The sequence below is a fragment of the Eutrigla gurnardus genome (genome assembly GCF_963514095.1).
Source record: "Eutrigla gurnardus genome assembly, chromosome: 2".
Lineage (NCBI taxonomy): Eukaryota > Metazoa > Chordata > Actinopteri > Perciformes > Triglidae > Eutrigla > Eutrigla gurnardus.
The window spans coordinates 6,829,636-6,844,991 of NC_139916.1; the positions used below are offsets into that span (position 1 = coordinate 6,829,636).

The window sequence follows — 15,356 nt, forward strand, 5'->3', positions numbered from 1 at the left end:
AGTTTGTACGGAAGACAAACAATGACGAAAGTGCATCAATCAACATCAAAAATCCTGTTTCCAACTCCTTGGTCTTTTTTTTTTTACTTATCAATTGCTTTCACGCTATCAATCTAACTTTTAATGATGAAGCCCTCTCCATAAAAAAAAACAAAAGTGCAATTCTTTCCAAACAGACAAAACAAGGCTCTGCAGCTATATTTAGAATTGAAGGCTAGCCAGCTCTTTTTTCCCCTCCATCTAATTAAAACTGAATCGCACTACAGATGAGTGGCAGCACTTCACAAACTCAAGGGGAACCTTGCGCAGTTTGTTTTTCACAGGAAAGGCTGTACAACGTCCCAGATAAAACCCTCAAAAGCAAAAGAGTTCACATAATTTAATCTATAGCCTACACTCCAGTTCAGTGAAGGACGAATGCATATTTGACCTTAAGGTTTAATCATATATTTGTGATAGTATTCTGTTACAAATAACCCTGAATTAATACAAACCCAATACATTTTTGGTAAGACTTAGGGAACACATATTAAACATGAACTAGTTTGCTATTAGCATGCATATTGGCTGTTTTTAAGCCATTATAAATCACTTACTAATGCCTTATTCTGCATAATCATATACTGCAACCACTAGGCCATTAATTACTGTGAGAGTTTTCCATCAATAAATTCCTAACTGCTTATTGGTAGTGAGTTAGGGACTTGTTGTAAACCACTTAATAAGAATAAGCTAATAAGGAACTAGTTCATGGTTAATATGTTTTCCCTAATCTAAAGCATTTTTTACCTTCCAAAAGAAATGACCCCCACTGTTTGGATGATCAGCAGTTGAAAAACGTCAAGGTCTCACTGATAATTGAGGTAAATGTTCTGCAGACATCATTTCATGTGACAAACTGCACTTTTCCGGCCTCATCCAAAAATATATCACATCGCATAATTAGTAAGGGGTGCAGAAAAGAAGGTCTGCTGCACCGGTTTGGGTAACTCAATACCCCGCTGCACAACCCATTACAATTAAACCTGGCAATGGAACAAAACAACGATTCATCAAGTGTGTATTCAGCTTCATCGCTCACCCATGGTTGTCACCTTAAGCACCTCCACCTTTCCCCACACCCTCTCATCCACAAGTACAAAAATAAACAACGTTTCACCATTTTCAAATGTTTCATTTCCGCACTAACAACAGCCACTTTGCAGTTAGGGGCCGGAGAAAAGAACTTTTTTCTGCCTACAGTGGCAATTAAAATGACGAGCGGGTCCTGCTTGTTGGATAATTCCCCCAGCCAACACAAAGGGACCAATTTCCCCCTGAAATAGAACTGTAGTTTACATTACAATAGCTGATGGCGAGTGGTCTGAATGCAGAGTTTAGACGGGAACATGCCAATTAATGTCGAGGGAAATTATAGAGGACGGATACAAAGCCAGTGGTCAGTGCACATCAATCTGACAGTTGCAATCTTTTTGGGTTTCTGATCATTCAACGTTAATGAACGACAACAAACCAATCGGTCTAAAATCAACAATTTTGTGTCTCTCTGGTGTTTCTGTTTTTGTTGCTATTCATGAGAATGGAAACATGTTCCAAATAACAAGCTGTGTTTATAGAAACACTTCTTTCTACTGAAGAAATAGACAGTTTTTCTTTCTTTTTTTTATTATACCAAGGTCTGCAGAAACTAAATTTCATTGATTGTTTTTTTGCATTAATGTTCCCTTGCCCCTTTAAGCGGTCACTCCTGGAAGGTCTCGGATTCAACTTCCCACCCCAAAGGTTCGTCTTTGTTTTAAAGGATAATTCTATTTTATAGTTAGTCTTTACTTTCATACTTTTGGTTAACATTGTCCTCATGCAAAGTGATGGGAACAAAACCAAACGGCTACAACAAATTCCAATGCTGGCGAGAAACTTGAGCAGTCAGCCAATCATACACAAGCCTTGTAAGCCAGATCACTCAAACTGCTCTATTTGGAGGTAAAACTGAAAAGTCATTGGCTGCACAGCTGTTACTTTTCTTAGAATAGAATCATTAAAGTCATCAGGAACAGTGAACCTGTCAATGAGAAACAAGCAATAAAGTGGAATTACCCTTTAATACCATAAAACACTACCAGCCCAGAGTATTACCCACTTAGATCATTACTGTGAAACACCAATGATACCGATTTAAGTTGCGTTTCGTTAAGATTCCCCGTAGACGGCGAATAACTCACAGATGCATGGACTCAGCAAGTTATTACCCCGTGTGTAAACAGAGAGAGAGGAGGAGAGAGGAGGACGCCCACTGCTCCCAGGGAGGTGTTAGCATTATCCACACAGAAAGCATCTCACGGCTTCACTCGGCTCCTAAAGCACATTCATCTTGTTTAACTTCATCCTCGGGGGAATTTAACCCCCATCTTTAGAGCAATCAGCATTTAGATTAAAAACGTAAACACCTGCTATAGATCATCTTATTTGTGGAACATTTGTCAGGTAAAAGCTCAGCATTCAGCCAATTACGTCTCTGAGGCAACTCCAATCAGAGTAAATTAATGAACGAGCTCCACGTTTCCATGTGGAATAGGAACATACAGGCGCGTAACGGATGCTCGTCAATAAAAACCTCTCTAACGAACATGTTGGGCGACTAAAGATCTCCACGAAGCCCTTCTCTTCCTCAGGTTTTCTCCGGGATTCAACAGCCGGATTGTGTAAACTTTCTAATATTACATTTTATCTGAAAATGTAATGCCACAGTTATATTTAAGGACAGCCTTGTTGGTGTTGTTAGTCGTATCAAACACTGTGAAGGACAGGCAGAAGCCTTTGTTGACAGTACTCAGTTATTTTTTTGTCAAAGTGAAAATCTGGAGAATCTTAAATGAACGCATTGGAGCTCAGAATATGCAACGTCACTTTGAGCTTCCTGCAGCCTCAGAGTGAGCGCCGCTCGCTGCGACAAGCTTCCTGTGAACTCCTGTTTGTCGGAAGATTAAGGATACGGATATGACTGGACATGCATTATAGGCTGTGTGGGTCATCAGGTGGTCTGTCAGGCTGCAGCTGCCATATTGTTTTCAGAAGAGAGAAAAGAATAAAAGGAGATAAAACGGACAGAAATGACAGACTTGTGATGAGCTCACACACCAGCTGTGACTCCAAATCGGGGACCGGGGGCGAAAAGTGGGAGGGCCAGGGGTCGCTTCCCCCGCTTCATTCGCCCTCGCTCGGCTAGCTTCAAACTCGGCCTTCATTTTGATCTCCACCAGCAGCGTTGAAGTTCTGCGACGCCATCGCGGTGCCAACATCTCTCTCCCCAAACAGAAACAGTTAAATTTAACCACTTGGCAAAGGCCTCTTTGGTGGTTTCCACTACAGGAAGGTGTCTCCTGAACCACATTTTGCAACGATGACTCACACAGAGACTCACATAAACAGTACCTGGTAATAAGCCTCTGCAAGGAGACGGCAGATGGGAGAAAAGGTTGCGAAAGTTAAAAAATATATAATAACAAACATGACAGCTGAAAAGAAAATGAAGGCGCCGGGAATGGATGCCTGAGGAACATTTGAGGATGCCAGGGGCCAGATGTAAATAAAAAGGTAGAGGCACGACGCGTTTCTTTCGTTAATAATGAAATGAATATTAATGGTCAGCACACTTGGCTTCTCATCGTTCTCCTCGGCTGATCGTGGCAGCAGGCTGCACACTCATCCTCATGTCCTCAGTTTAGATGAGGAGGACGAAGAAGAAGATGGAAATTATTCATTTATTCACACTTTCCTCTTTGGAAATGAAGTAAATCTTTATATCAAAACATGTGCAGCATCAACAGATCAATGAGAACACACAGTCTTGTAATAAAATCCACAAAATACGTCTAACAAGGCACTCAAAGATTCAGTCGTACACAATATTAAAAAAAAACACAGCATTTTGTGAGGTCTATGTGCTGAGAGTCATTTCAAAACCCTGTCAGTCTCACAGTCTGGTTAGAAACGTGATTAATGGTTTGCGCAGTACAGCACGATTCAAGTAAAATGCCTTTTTTTCCCCACACAAATACTCAGTTCAGTAATCTTGCATCATTTTGACAAACATCATTCACTTCTATAAAAATGTTTCAAGAAACTCAGGCTACCTGAAAAAGTTCAAGTGGTTTGTTTTCTGTCAACAAAATCTAGTCGAAATTTTAATACTTTCACTTTAGAAATAGGATTAAAAGAGCAAAGAATAAGTAAATTATATATTCTCATATATAATAGTTGGAAGCCTGATCCTTTGTTGTCCAATAACTATTAAACTGGGTGACATGTTCCTTCAATGAACAGATACACCGTCACTAATGCACCAAATGTGGATGAATCCACTACTTGTGTTTGATCTACAGTGGTCAGCTGTTTCAGGAAATCTTAAAAAATAAAAGTACACTATATTATTCATGACGCATTTTTAAAGAGAATTGTAGAGAAAAGATTGGGCTCTCGGGGTACGGGAGTCTGAAAGTGTTGAGAAACAGATTAACACATTGTTAGTTTTGATCTTTTCATTGGATTTGCTCACGCTAATAGAATATAGAAAATACCTGCCTTTCCCTTTATTATTCCCTATTTTGACATGAACCCACAGGAAGACTTTTATACATCCTCTTATATTCCAACCTCAACTAATGTGTCTCACTGAGCCGTCACTCCTCTCCACTCTTCCACTCGGGGCTCTTCTTGTTGGAGTCTCTACGAAGCCTCTTTTCTCTCTCTTTCTGCCGTCCACCAGTCGGCTCCCAGTCCAGCTCTTTCGACGAGGTTCCCCTCGAGCTCCTCCCTCTGTAGTTCCCACCCGCTTGATCCGGGATGGGCAGCGAGCGCACCGAAGATCCCGCCGGGGACGTCTCTCTGCTGTCCGACAGCAGCACTCCACTCCCCGAGCTGTATTCGCTGTTTGAGTCGGCACCTAGAGCAGTGATGAAACAAAAGGGGGGGGATGGACAGATGGTAAGAGGACTTCTGTATCATGAGAAAAGCAAGGCTGCCCAAAAATACAGTTGTAGGATTCAACAGGAAATCTGAAGCATTTCAGAATAAAAGGAGTCCATAAACTTAATTCTACTCCAGACTCCTTCATTATTTGGGAATCATATGCATGGAAGTAGATGTATTCATGCATATATGAATGTAACTTCAAATGAAATCTTTTCAAATATGCTTTAGAGAGGTTTTAAAATAGTTCAAGGCCATGAAAGAAGACTAGTATCTACAGCCATGATGGTGGCTCACATGCCCACAAACATAATGCTTACATGTTTCTGTGTTTACCTCCAGATGAAACATCTTTACAGTTATCACAATTCATCCCGAGGGAGACGTGCGGGGCGTCTGTATCACATCTTATATCATTTTAGAGGTCAAGATATTTCACTCCAAAACCACAAATGTCAACTTCAAGTGGCGCTGACGGAAAAAGTCAGGGGATCCCCAAAGTCATTATCCTCTGGGAACCATGAATATTTGAGGCAACCTTCATTTCATGGCAATCCATCAAACAGTTGTAGAGACATTTCTCTCACACACACACACACACACACACACACACACACACACACACACACACACACACACACACACACACACACACACACACACACACACACACACACACACACACACACACACACACACACACACACACACACACAGATATAAACACAGCTTATCCCCTTAAGAGATATTAAACATTTGCAGTGACTCTCAGGTGTCATCTCCCCCGACAGCTTTGATGCATAACTTATATATTTATTGGATTATAGTTTTTCATGACCAAAATCAAACCAAATTGGGGGACACAAGATCATGTGGTCATTTTTACTTAGTTGTAAGGCTAATAAACATAAATATAACAATCACGGGAGAGCATCATTTAGTCACTATGCAACAAATGGCTGGAATAAACTTCCTGAAGATGTAAGACTTGCCCCAACTCTGACCACTTTTAAAACTAGACTGAAAACGTTTATGTTCACCATAGCTTTCTGCTAAATCTTTTAATGTCTGCACTGTTTTTAATTATTGCAAATATGTTTTTATTCTCCTTTTCTTTCTGTAATGCATTTTTAATTTTGCCTTTATTTTCTTTTAATTCTTCTATTTTTTTTCCACTTTGTTGTATGATGTGAAGCACTTTGAGTCTGCCTTGTGTATGAAATGTGCTATACAAATAAAGTTGCCTTGCCTTGCCTAATATTTGCCTTGCCTCTTATATTCAGCTTGTTTTTTTGTATATCAGTGTTATATATTTTTTATAAATGTATTGTACATTAAACACAAATAATCATTTCACCTGTATAAAGTTCACTTCCAAAAATGTTTTCTATTTTTGTTAATGAGCTATGAGCAGCAACACCCGGTGCTGCGACTTGAAGTCAGAACTCAAAACAGGCACTGCATTGTTGTTAATTAGAACTCCAGTAAGCTGAAGGTCTTTTGCTCTTTAATTGGAAGGGTTCATGCAAGCAGCAGGGCCACTTGACTCTTTGGTGTTTTCTTTAGTTCACTCCTTGCAGGTTGACGAGATCAATTTCAGACGTGTGTGAAATTCTGTCGACCTTTTTGCCTTTGTGTGGCTGTGAATGTTTCCAAAATAACACTCACCTCCGATCAATATCTCCAGACACTAAGCCAGCCTGTCATTAACCGCAGATCTGATGATGATATGAGCTAACCTTTCATGTGAAACAGTTGACATGAGGCAAAAGCAGGCTAGTTGCTAAGTTTCAGCTGATACATTCATCAAGGACAATACAAAAAGAAGGGAAAATGCAGCAACGTGCAAGTGGTACAGACCATAAAGGTGCCACTCTGCTAGTTTGCTGTAATGTTAATGTAGTTAAAAGAGAGAAAACCTCAGAAAAAGGCTCACGCGTTGTGTCACACATGCCCAAAATCTGATATAAGAAAAGCTGAAATAAGAGTCGTGCAAATCAGTTATGTTGACAGAGAATATGAGACTGTGGCCAGGATGGCGCACACACAGGGGAGCATGAACAAGAGAGAATTTAAAGTAATTCATGTAATCTGCATTGCTGATTGAATGCTTAATTACATATTCAAGACAATAGCATCACATAAAGGGGATGACGATGTCCACCTGTGGAAGAGAAGTTATGTAAATGTGGAAAAAACACAAGACATACACACACAATACACTATATAATTAACAAAATAATACAATAAAATATTGGAATCTAGCCACAAGCTCTTGCTGATTAATTTACACCCCGCTCACATGTGAACGTGATTGGTGGAAGTCGAGATATAAATGTTATAAATAGAGAGATAGAGCAGAGTGTGGTCTCGTATTGGTTTCGCTGCGTGAACGCCTACAGCACGTTGCAAAATTGAATCAGTCCGCGGGGGGAAGAAAAATCCCATTTAGATTGGAAGATACACATTAAATGATATCTTCATTTTTAAAGGCGAGAGCTGTTGCTGTATTTGATTGGAAGGGTTTAGTGCCTTCAGGCGTTGGTCTCGACATGAGTTGATCCTGTATAGGAGAGAGATGCAGAGAGATGCTGCAAAATCTGGTTATTATTTAATGTGTAAAACTCATCATTTACAGAAAGATAATTATTATATTAAGGCTTAAATCTACTATTAACTAACACAGCGTTTAAGGAATGACATTTTGGTAAAGCGTAGAGATTGGAACCAGGGAGAAAAAGTTAGCCTGACTCTGTCCAAAGCACTAATTATTCATTGGCTGCCTGTTGCCTGGCAACCTCATGGTGAGTGGCAATACTCCACGAAGTCTTTTTTAAATATTTACCACGTATTCCTCTCTGTAAAACCACAACTTATCATTTTTGTTTCAGTTTTTGTACAGATAAAACAAAAAAAAATGTAACGTGTTAATTAGTGAGCTAAAGAGGTGCTGGAAGGCAGTTATTTTGAGATATTTTTGAGTCTGGTTCTACTTTTTCTTTATGCTAAGCTAAGCTAATAGCTTAGCATTGGTAATGGTATTCTAATGTAACCTTTTTTATTATTTAAAAAGCAATAGAAGTGTATTTCTCAACTATTTCTCGGGGTGTGACCACTTTTCCCAGCCGAATCGTGGTGGTAAAGGACCAGTCATCATTCATAAATACCAACATGGCTATTTTAAAATCAAAGAATATCCCTACATTTATTTTTTTCAGAGAACTCCCACTGGAATGAAGCACAATCAGAGCACTACATATACGAATGGTTCTCTGAAATCAGCTGTGGGGGACACATAGAAACAGATGTTTGTGGCGCTGTAACAGCTGTTGGCGACTTGTGTCTATCTCCATCTCGTTGACTGTCCTTTCACATTTTGTTTCCCTTCTGTCAGTGGATTTCTACAATGTGGAAAATGGAGTTGGGACCAAAAATTCTATTTAAAACCACAAAAAAATAAATAAATGAAAGGATGAGAAACTGTCTTTTCCATTCATCAAAAACCCAAAACATTATTCAAGCTAATTGGACTCAAGGCAAGACTTAACGCCCCTTATTCCATGACTTTTTAATAATCAACATTCAGAGACCAGAAACACTCTGATCTGGAAGATTTGTCACATCGCTTGGACTTGAAAATGTCCTCACGGCTTTCTTTGACAAAAATTGACATTAGACATCGACTTGCCCCACAAGACAACTAACAAAGACTCGTAGTAAACATGTCAACCAAAGCAAAATGTTGCATTCCATCCACTCACAGACGTGTGTGGCTCCACAGAGTTAACTACTCCACTGCTGTTTGACAGCGACAGTGGCTGGATCCGCTGAGACGGGGTTGGCGGTGGAGTCGAAGATGTCTCCAGTGTCCTGAATACTCCACTGACCTGGTTGAGTTGATCCCAGTGTGACAGGACGGCGGGTTCCTGTCACATTATCATTCATAGTCATGGACCCAAACGTCATTCCCACTCTGCACTGCACCCATGACACACGAAACACTTAGTTTACTCCATTATGTGGCAAAGTATAAGATCCACATAGACTTTTGTGATATGGTTTCCTTTGGAGACAGTAGGTGTTAACTATATTAAGTAACTCATTATTATCTGAACTCTCTACTTTATTTTAGAGACACGGATGTCAACTGTATCTCTAACGGATTTAAACACATAATTAGTAGCAACATAGATGCAACTTCTTATGTGCAAAAAAGTACAAAGATCCTTTAATCATCTTCAGGATGCTTTGCAGCCAATAATTCAAGGATATTCAATTTAAAAAGTAGCCAATTCTCACCTTTGAGGGGCTGGAACCATAGAATATTTGGCATAATTACATTATTAAAACGGTTGTTGATTACATTTCTGTTTATGAGATATAGGGCTGTATAAATAAAACACTTGACTTGTTTTTCACCTTAACTAATAATTGCTTTAGCATCAATCATATGTATTTATAAACGACCCATGCTCTCACCTACTTTTTAAAAATTAAAACATGTAGTCCCCTGTGCCTTCTGTTGTGTTTAATGTGGTTATTTTCTTTTATGTGGTTTCAGCAGGACTATTTTTAGCTTCATGATATGGTCTCCTTGTAATGTATTGAATGGAACGGCCACAAAGCTTTAGCAGTTAGGTCCTGTGAGGCTGTTATCATCAAATAGGCTTATTTTCACACCCCATGTCAGCGCATGATTAGACTCGCTTCAACTGCTTCAACCAGGATTGACTTTTGAAACACTCCTTCACAAGCCTTTACATCTCATGAGGATAAATTAGTGTCAAGTCAAATTGGTTAGCTTACGTGCGTGTGCATCTTTAACATTGAAAGGCGCTTTTCCATATGGTGTGCGTGTCGCTGTGGACGGCCCCTCGGTGACGGTGTGGCAGCACACTTCCACCAGAGGCGGTTGTGTCCTGGCTTTTCATTAACACCTAGGAAGGTGTCAATCACAGTTTGCTTTTTGCAGGGCTGCTCATTAACAAAACAGCAGTAGAAACAAGGTCCCATTGTCCTGTATTACACTCAGGCAGCAGCTCATATGGGGGGCTGAAACTCAGGGGCCGTCCAGACGAAGCAAAACAAACTTTTTTTCTCCCTTTTGCCTTGGCGCCGTTTCAAGAAAATCCACGTCCAGACGAATCCACTGAAAACGACGTAGTACATATTCCAGGCCCTTATGCGGCGCTGTTTCTGCTACAAAAACGCAGAAGAAGAGACGGAGCTTGACCAGATGTTTGCCATTGCTATGGCAACACGTGAGAGTTACGGCTAATCTCCGCCCGACCACCCGATCAATAAACACCCATAAGATGACAATTTGGCCCGTATAAATAAAACCAACAATAAGCACCAACAGCCGTCACCCTAAGGACCTTGACGAGGCGTTGTCACACGTTGGGATGGATTAATTAGACAAATAAATGCCTACATTCATGGGAAGTTAGCTAGCGGTTGTTTGTTAGCATCGTAATAAAGTAGCATATCTGCGACTTTTTTCCCGGAATATCGCCCCCCTCTCTCGGCTCCGTTTTTTTTCATACAGTGGCCCTGATACGGCATCGTACAGACGAGCAGAATATCTGCTACGAGCACGGAGGCCGCCGTTGTTGTTGTTACGAGACGTCACGGGGGAAGAAGTCAGGCTCGAGGGTCGAGGGGCGGGCCGATGACGTCAGCGTATTCGTTTTCGCCGTCCACACGAAAACGAACACGAAACGGAGGGGTGTCGTTTTTTTCTTTTCCACCCTGAGAGCTGGTTTCAAAAAAGTGCGTTTTCACGTCGCGAAAACGCCAGATTCGTATGGACGGAAGGGCGAAACGCACAAGACTTCTGCGTTTACGCGCTGAAAACGTTTTCGTGTGGACAGGCCCTCAGCTGCCTTTACATGCAACTTTCTAATAGCCATCAGACAGAACTGACACAGGAAATAGATTTTTATATACAATATCATTGCATTGACAACACATTTCACTTCTCAATATTTTTAAGAGCAACATTGAGTGAAATAACTAAATTCTCAAAGAATGGATTCCGCTGATGAACCACCACAAATTGCAAATGATTTGATTTGAAAGGTCCAATGTACAGAAATACATTGTGATAATGAGATTACAGCACAAAATGCCCCTAAAGTGTTTTTTTGCTTCTGATTCCAATTATCCATGTGGCAAAGTATCCATGCGTTTGAGGCCAATGCATGGGTAGAGAGGGGTGAGAGTTTAGTCTGAGCCAGAGGTCTGGTCGGGGGGTAAACGGGGGGCTTTGTCAGAGTGCCACTTCCATGCAAACCTCCCGAAGGCAATTAAGAAAGGGAAAAGAGAAATGTAAGCTCAGGGTTTGGGAAAGCAGAGAGTGGGGGGAATAATTTGTTTATTCATTTATATAATAACCTTATTTTTCTTTCATTTCTTTTTAGTTTTTTTTGGTCGTGTGTTTTCAAAAATGATATGTAGGGGAGCGTTATTCATTTATTTTTCATGACACAACTGTCATTGCTTCCTGTCACTGCATCCCTAAATAAATGAGTTTGAGCAGACACCCCTTATAAATGCGCTGCAGCTCTCCGGCTCTTTGAAGACGCAAATCATTTCTCCGTAACTGCGTGTGGCTCAGGACAACCGCGATGCTGTTTACTTGGCAGCCCAGTTGGAGCATTTCACCCTTTATGAGGGCTTCTTTGATTATCGTTTCTTTTGGGGGGGATTTTTTTTCCCCTTATTTGTGCAGGTTCAACTGCAGAAGTCGGGTGATCCTTCGTGAATTTGCCCCTTAGTTTAATGTAAATGGGGTCACTTATTTTGGCAAACCAAAGACAATTATCACCTCTTTTTGTGTCTTGACAGCACATGCTGGGACACAGATGTTTTTTGATTGTAAAGTACCAACGCACACAGTAAACTGACCTAAGAAAGCTGTAAATATATTGACCTTAAAGGAGTCATCACCTGGTTTTATACGTATCCAGCCCCCCTTGGATCGCTTTGGATCAATTCGTAAAACTTATTAGAAAAAAAAAAAAAAATTTTAATCAAACATTGAGCTTGTTCTGACCCTTTTTCGTACCGCGATTTTATCACGCGAGATTACGCGCGAGGTTTTGACTGGTCCGGATGTGCATTGTATAATATGTAATGAGGCGCGCGTTGATTCGCCGCAGGAAGGACAGAGCCGGGGGGGCTTGCCTGCATGCAGACTCCAAAACATAATGGCGGCGCTTCGGCGATTTCAGGTAGCGGACGGGGCGGGGTTGGGTGGTGAAAGAGGGGTGGGCTTATGCAAGTAGCCGCCACGGTGACGTCACCGAAGGCGCAGAATCAAAATCTCGTGCTTTAGGAATGCACACCCTTGTGTGCTATTCCTGTTCGGAAAAAGAGCAGAAGCGAAAAAACGGCGCCACTTTCAAACTCCAGCCTTTCAGGCAAGTTTCAACTGAGGTCAAACACAGATATGCATGTTTTAACAAGAGAAATTGCGATTTCCGGGTGATGACTCCTTTAACTCTTTTCTTTAACGCTTTTAACGCAGTTTCGTTATAGAAAGGAAAATAGGATTGCTTTGACTCGGGATGTCCTAAATGTGAGACTAAATCAAATAAGTGTTGCACTCCAGATATCCTTTTTTAAAAGACGTTTATATGGATGGATGGAGAAAACACTGAGTCGTCTTTGAGTGAAACTGGAAGCTCTTGGGCTGCTCGGATGGAATGAGGGCTTTTCATTTCAGTAAGTGATGAACAAACAGCAACGGAGACTAAACTGTATTTGCAATCATCAAATTAATAGAATGGTTATGCAGGAATGCTAAATTACACCAATTTTCCAGCGTAACAGGAATCTCACTACAGTAGGTACAACAGAAAATGTACGCACTTATGGAGTACAACGTGAAGTACACGTACCTGAGACTTCTGAGTCACTGTGCGATTCCTCTTGGTCCGACAGCGTCCTTTCTGCCTGTCGGACTTCAGGCACATAGAAATCTCCCTGCCGGGCCAAGGGGGCCATGAACTGGATCTGACCCTCTCTGTGGATCTCCAGGAAGGGGTGTGCACACAGCCTCCTTTCCTGCAAGAGACAATTTAAAGTTGGCGAAAATAAAAAGTTCTTGATTTACAATAAAATGTAATGCATGATATTAAAGGTCATATTGATAACATATTTGATGTAAACGAATCCATCCATCCATCCATCCATCCATTATCTTCCGCTTATCCGGGACCGGGTCGCGGGGGCAGCTGCCTGAGCAGGGACGCCCAGACTTCCCTCTCCCCAGACACTTCCCCCAGCTCCTCCGGGAGGACCCCAAGGCGTTCCCAGGCCAGCCGGGTGACATAGTCACTCCAGCGTGTCCTGGGTCTTCCTCGGGGTCTCCTCCCGGTGGGGCATGCCTGGAACACCTCCCGAGGGAGGCGTCCAGGGGGCATCCGATGCAGATGCCCGAGCCACCTCAACTGGCTCCTCTCGATGTGGAGGAGCAGCGGCTCTACTCCGAGCTCCCCCCGTGTGACGGAGCTCCTCACCCTATCTCTAAGTGAGCGCCCCGCCACCCTGCGGAGGAAGCTCATTTCGGCCGCTTGTATCCGGGATCTTATTCTTTCGGTCATGACCCAAAGTTCATGACCATAGGTGAGGGTAGGAACGTAGATTGACCGGTAAACCGAGAGCTTCGCCTTTCGGCTCAGCTCTCTCTTTACCACGACGGACCGATACAGCGACCGCATTACTGCAGCCGCTGCACCGATCCGCCTGTCAATCTCACGCTCCATCCTTCCCTCACTCGTGAACAAGACCCCAAGATACTTAAACTCCTCCACTTGAGGCAGGAACTCCCCCCCGACCTGGAGGGAGCAAGCCACCTTTTTCCGGTCGAGAACCATGGCCTCAGATTTGGAGGTGCTAATCCTCATCCCGGCTGCTTCACACTCGGCTGCAAACCGCCCCAGGACATGCTGGAGGTCCTGGCTCGAAGGAGCCAACAAGACCACATCGTCCGCAAAAAGCAGGGATGAAATCCAGTGGCTCCCGAACCAGATCCCCTCCGGCCCACGGCTGCGCCTAGAAATCCTGTCCATAAAAATAATGAACAGGACCGGTGACAAAGGGCAGCCCTGCCGGAGTCCAACATGCACCTGGAACAGGTCTGACTTACTGCCGGCAATGCGAACCAAGCTCCTGCCCCGGTCATACACATGTAAACGAATAATTAACAAAAAAATTATACATCCACAAAGCTTTTAGAAAAGTATCACCTCTCGTGAAAACATTTTTTTTATTTTTTTATTGTGAATTAATCATTTTAAAAGAAAATTTGTCTGGCTGTGATTAATGTGTTGTTTACCTCTATGAATGTGCTACATCCGTGCTATGGCTTACTAAACAGAAAGACAGAACTTTCAGCCTGACAAGGTGGATTGGATGTCTAACAAGGTAAAATGTTTAGCGCTAATAAGTAATTTAATGACGTAATTCAGTCCAATTAGAAAGCTGTCAGGGTTAATTCATCTCTCCTTAACGAGTCCCATGAACACTTATTAAACACATACTTTAACATACAAGGAACCGAAGAAAACACCATAGTAAGAGTAACTGCAGACTTGCCCACTGACAGTTGTGGACAGTAACGGAGTAAATTTACTTAAGTACTGTACTTAAGTACATATCCAGAGGATTTGTACTTTACTTGAGTATTAGATTTCTTTGGTACTTCTTACTTGAATACATTTCCAAGACAAATACTTTTACTTTTACTCAAGTTAATTTCTAGAAAGCCTGAAAAGTACTCGTTACTTTCAGGTCTGCTCTTTTTTTTTTTTTTTTTAAATACTATTGGACACAAGCTGTTTGTCAAAGAAGGAAACCTATCACAGTGCACGCTCTCCACTGGGATCTACGTAAAAGTGGAAATAAGTAATCCCTCCCCATAAGGATACCGCCAAAGTAGCATCGCTCTCGACTGTGTTTGTCAACACAAAACCACGACAATGGCTGAGTCTCAGACTGAGTGTGATAATGATCCGGAGGAACTTTCAGAAAATGTGACGACAGTGCAGTTTCCTTGGCAATATTACACTGTAAGATACATTATATGAATCTAGTCATACTAGTTAAAGGTATATGTATTGTATTATATTTTACTTATCTTGTGTGACTGTATAGGGCATAGCAGTGGTTGGTATTTACTGGTGGTGCAGGAAGACATGAACCCCCAAAGACTTTTTTACACAAATATTTATTAACTATGTTAAGCCTAGAACCATTCATTTTATTTGAAATTTACTCTTACTCTTACTTTTACTTAAAGTACATTTAAAAGCAAGTACTTTTTTACTCTTACTCGAGTACTTTTACTTGTAACGGAGTCAATTTTGACCAGTAGTATTTGT

General features: G+C 41.6%; 1 protein-coding gene across 2 annotated transcripts in view; it reads right to left on the bottom strand.

The window, feature by feature from the left end:
* Positions 1 to 3,785: 3,785 nt before the first annotated feature.
* Positions 3,786 to 15,356, bottom strand: part of tex264b (testis expressed 264, ER-phagy receptor b) — a 31,337-nt gene continuing 19,766 nt past the window's right edge. The window contains exons 3-5 of one of the 2 annotated variants that reach the window (XR_014598456.1): positions 12,873 to 13,038; positions 4,101 to 4,942; positions 3,786 to 4,057 (exon numbers count right to left, since the gene is read on the bottom strand). Coding sequence is in view for 1 of the 2 variants with exons in the window: in XM_084029516.1 (XP_083885642.1) it covers positions 4,680 to 4,942; positions 12,873 to 13,038 (429 nt within the window). In the remaining variant the exon portion in view is untranslated. Of the gene's footprint in view, positions 4,943 to 12,872; positions 13,039 to 15,356 lie in introns of both variants that reach the window. The other variant, XM_084029516.1, reaches the window with a different exon arrangement.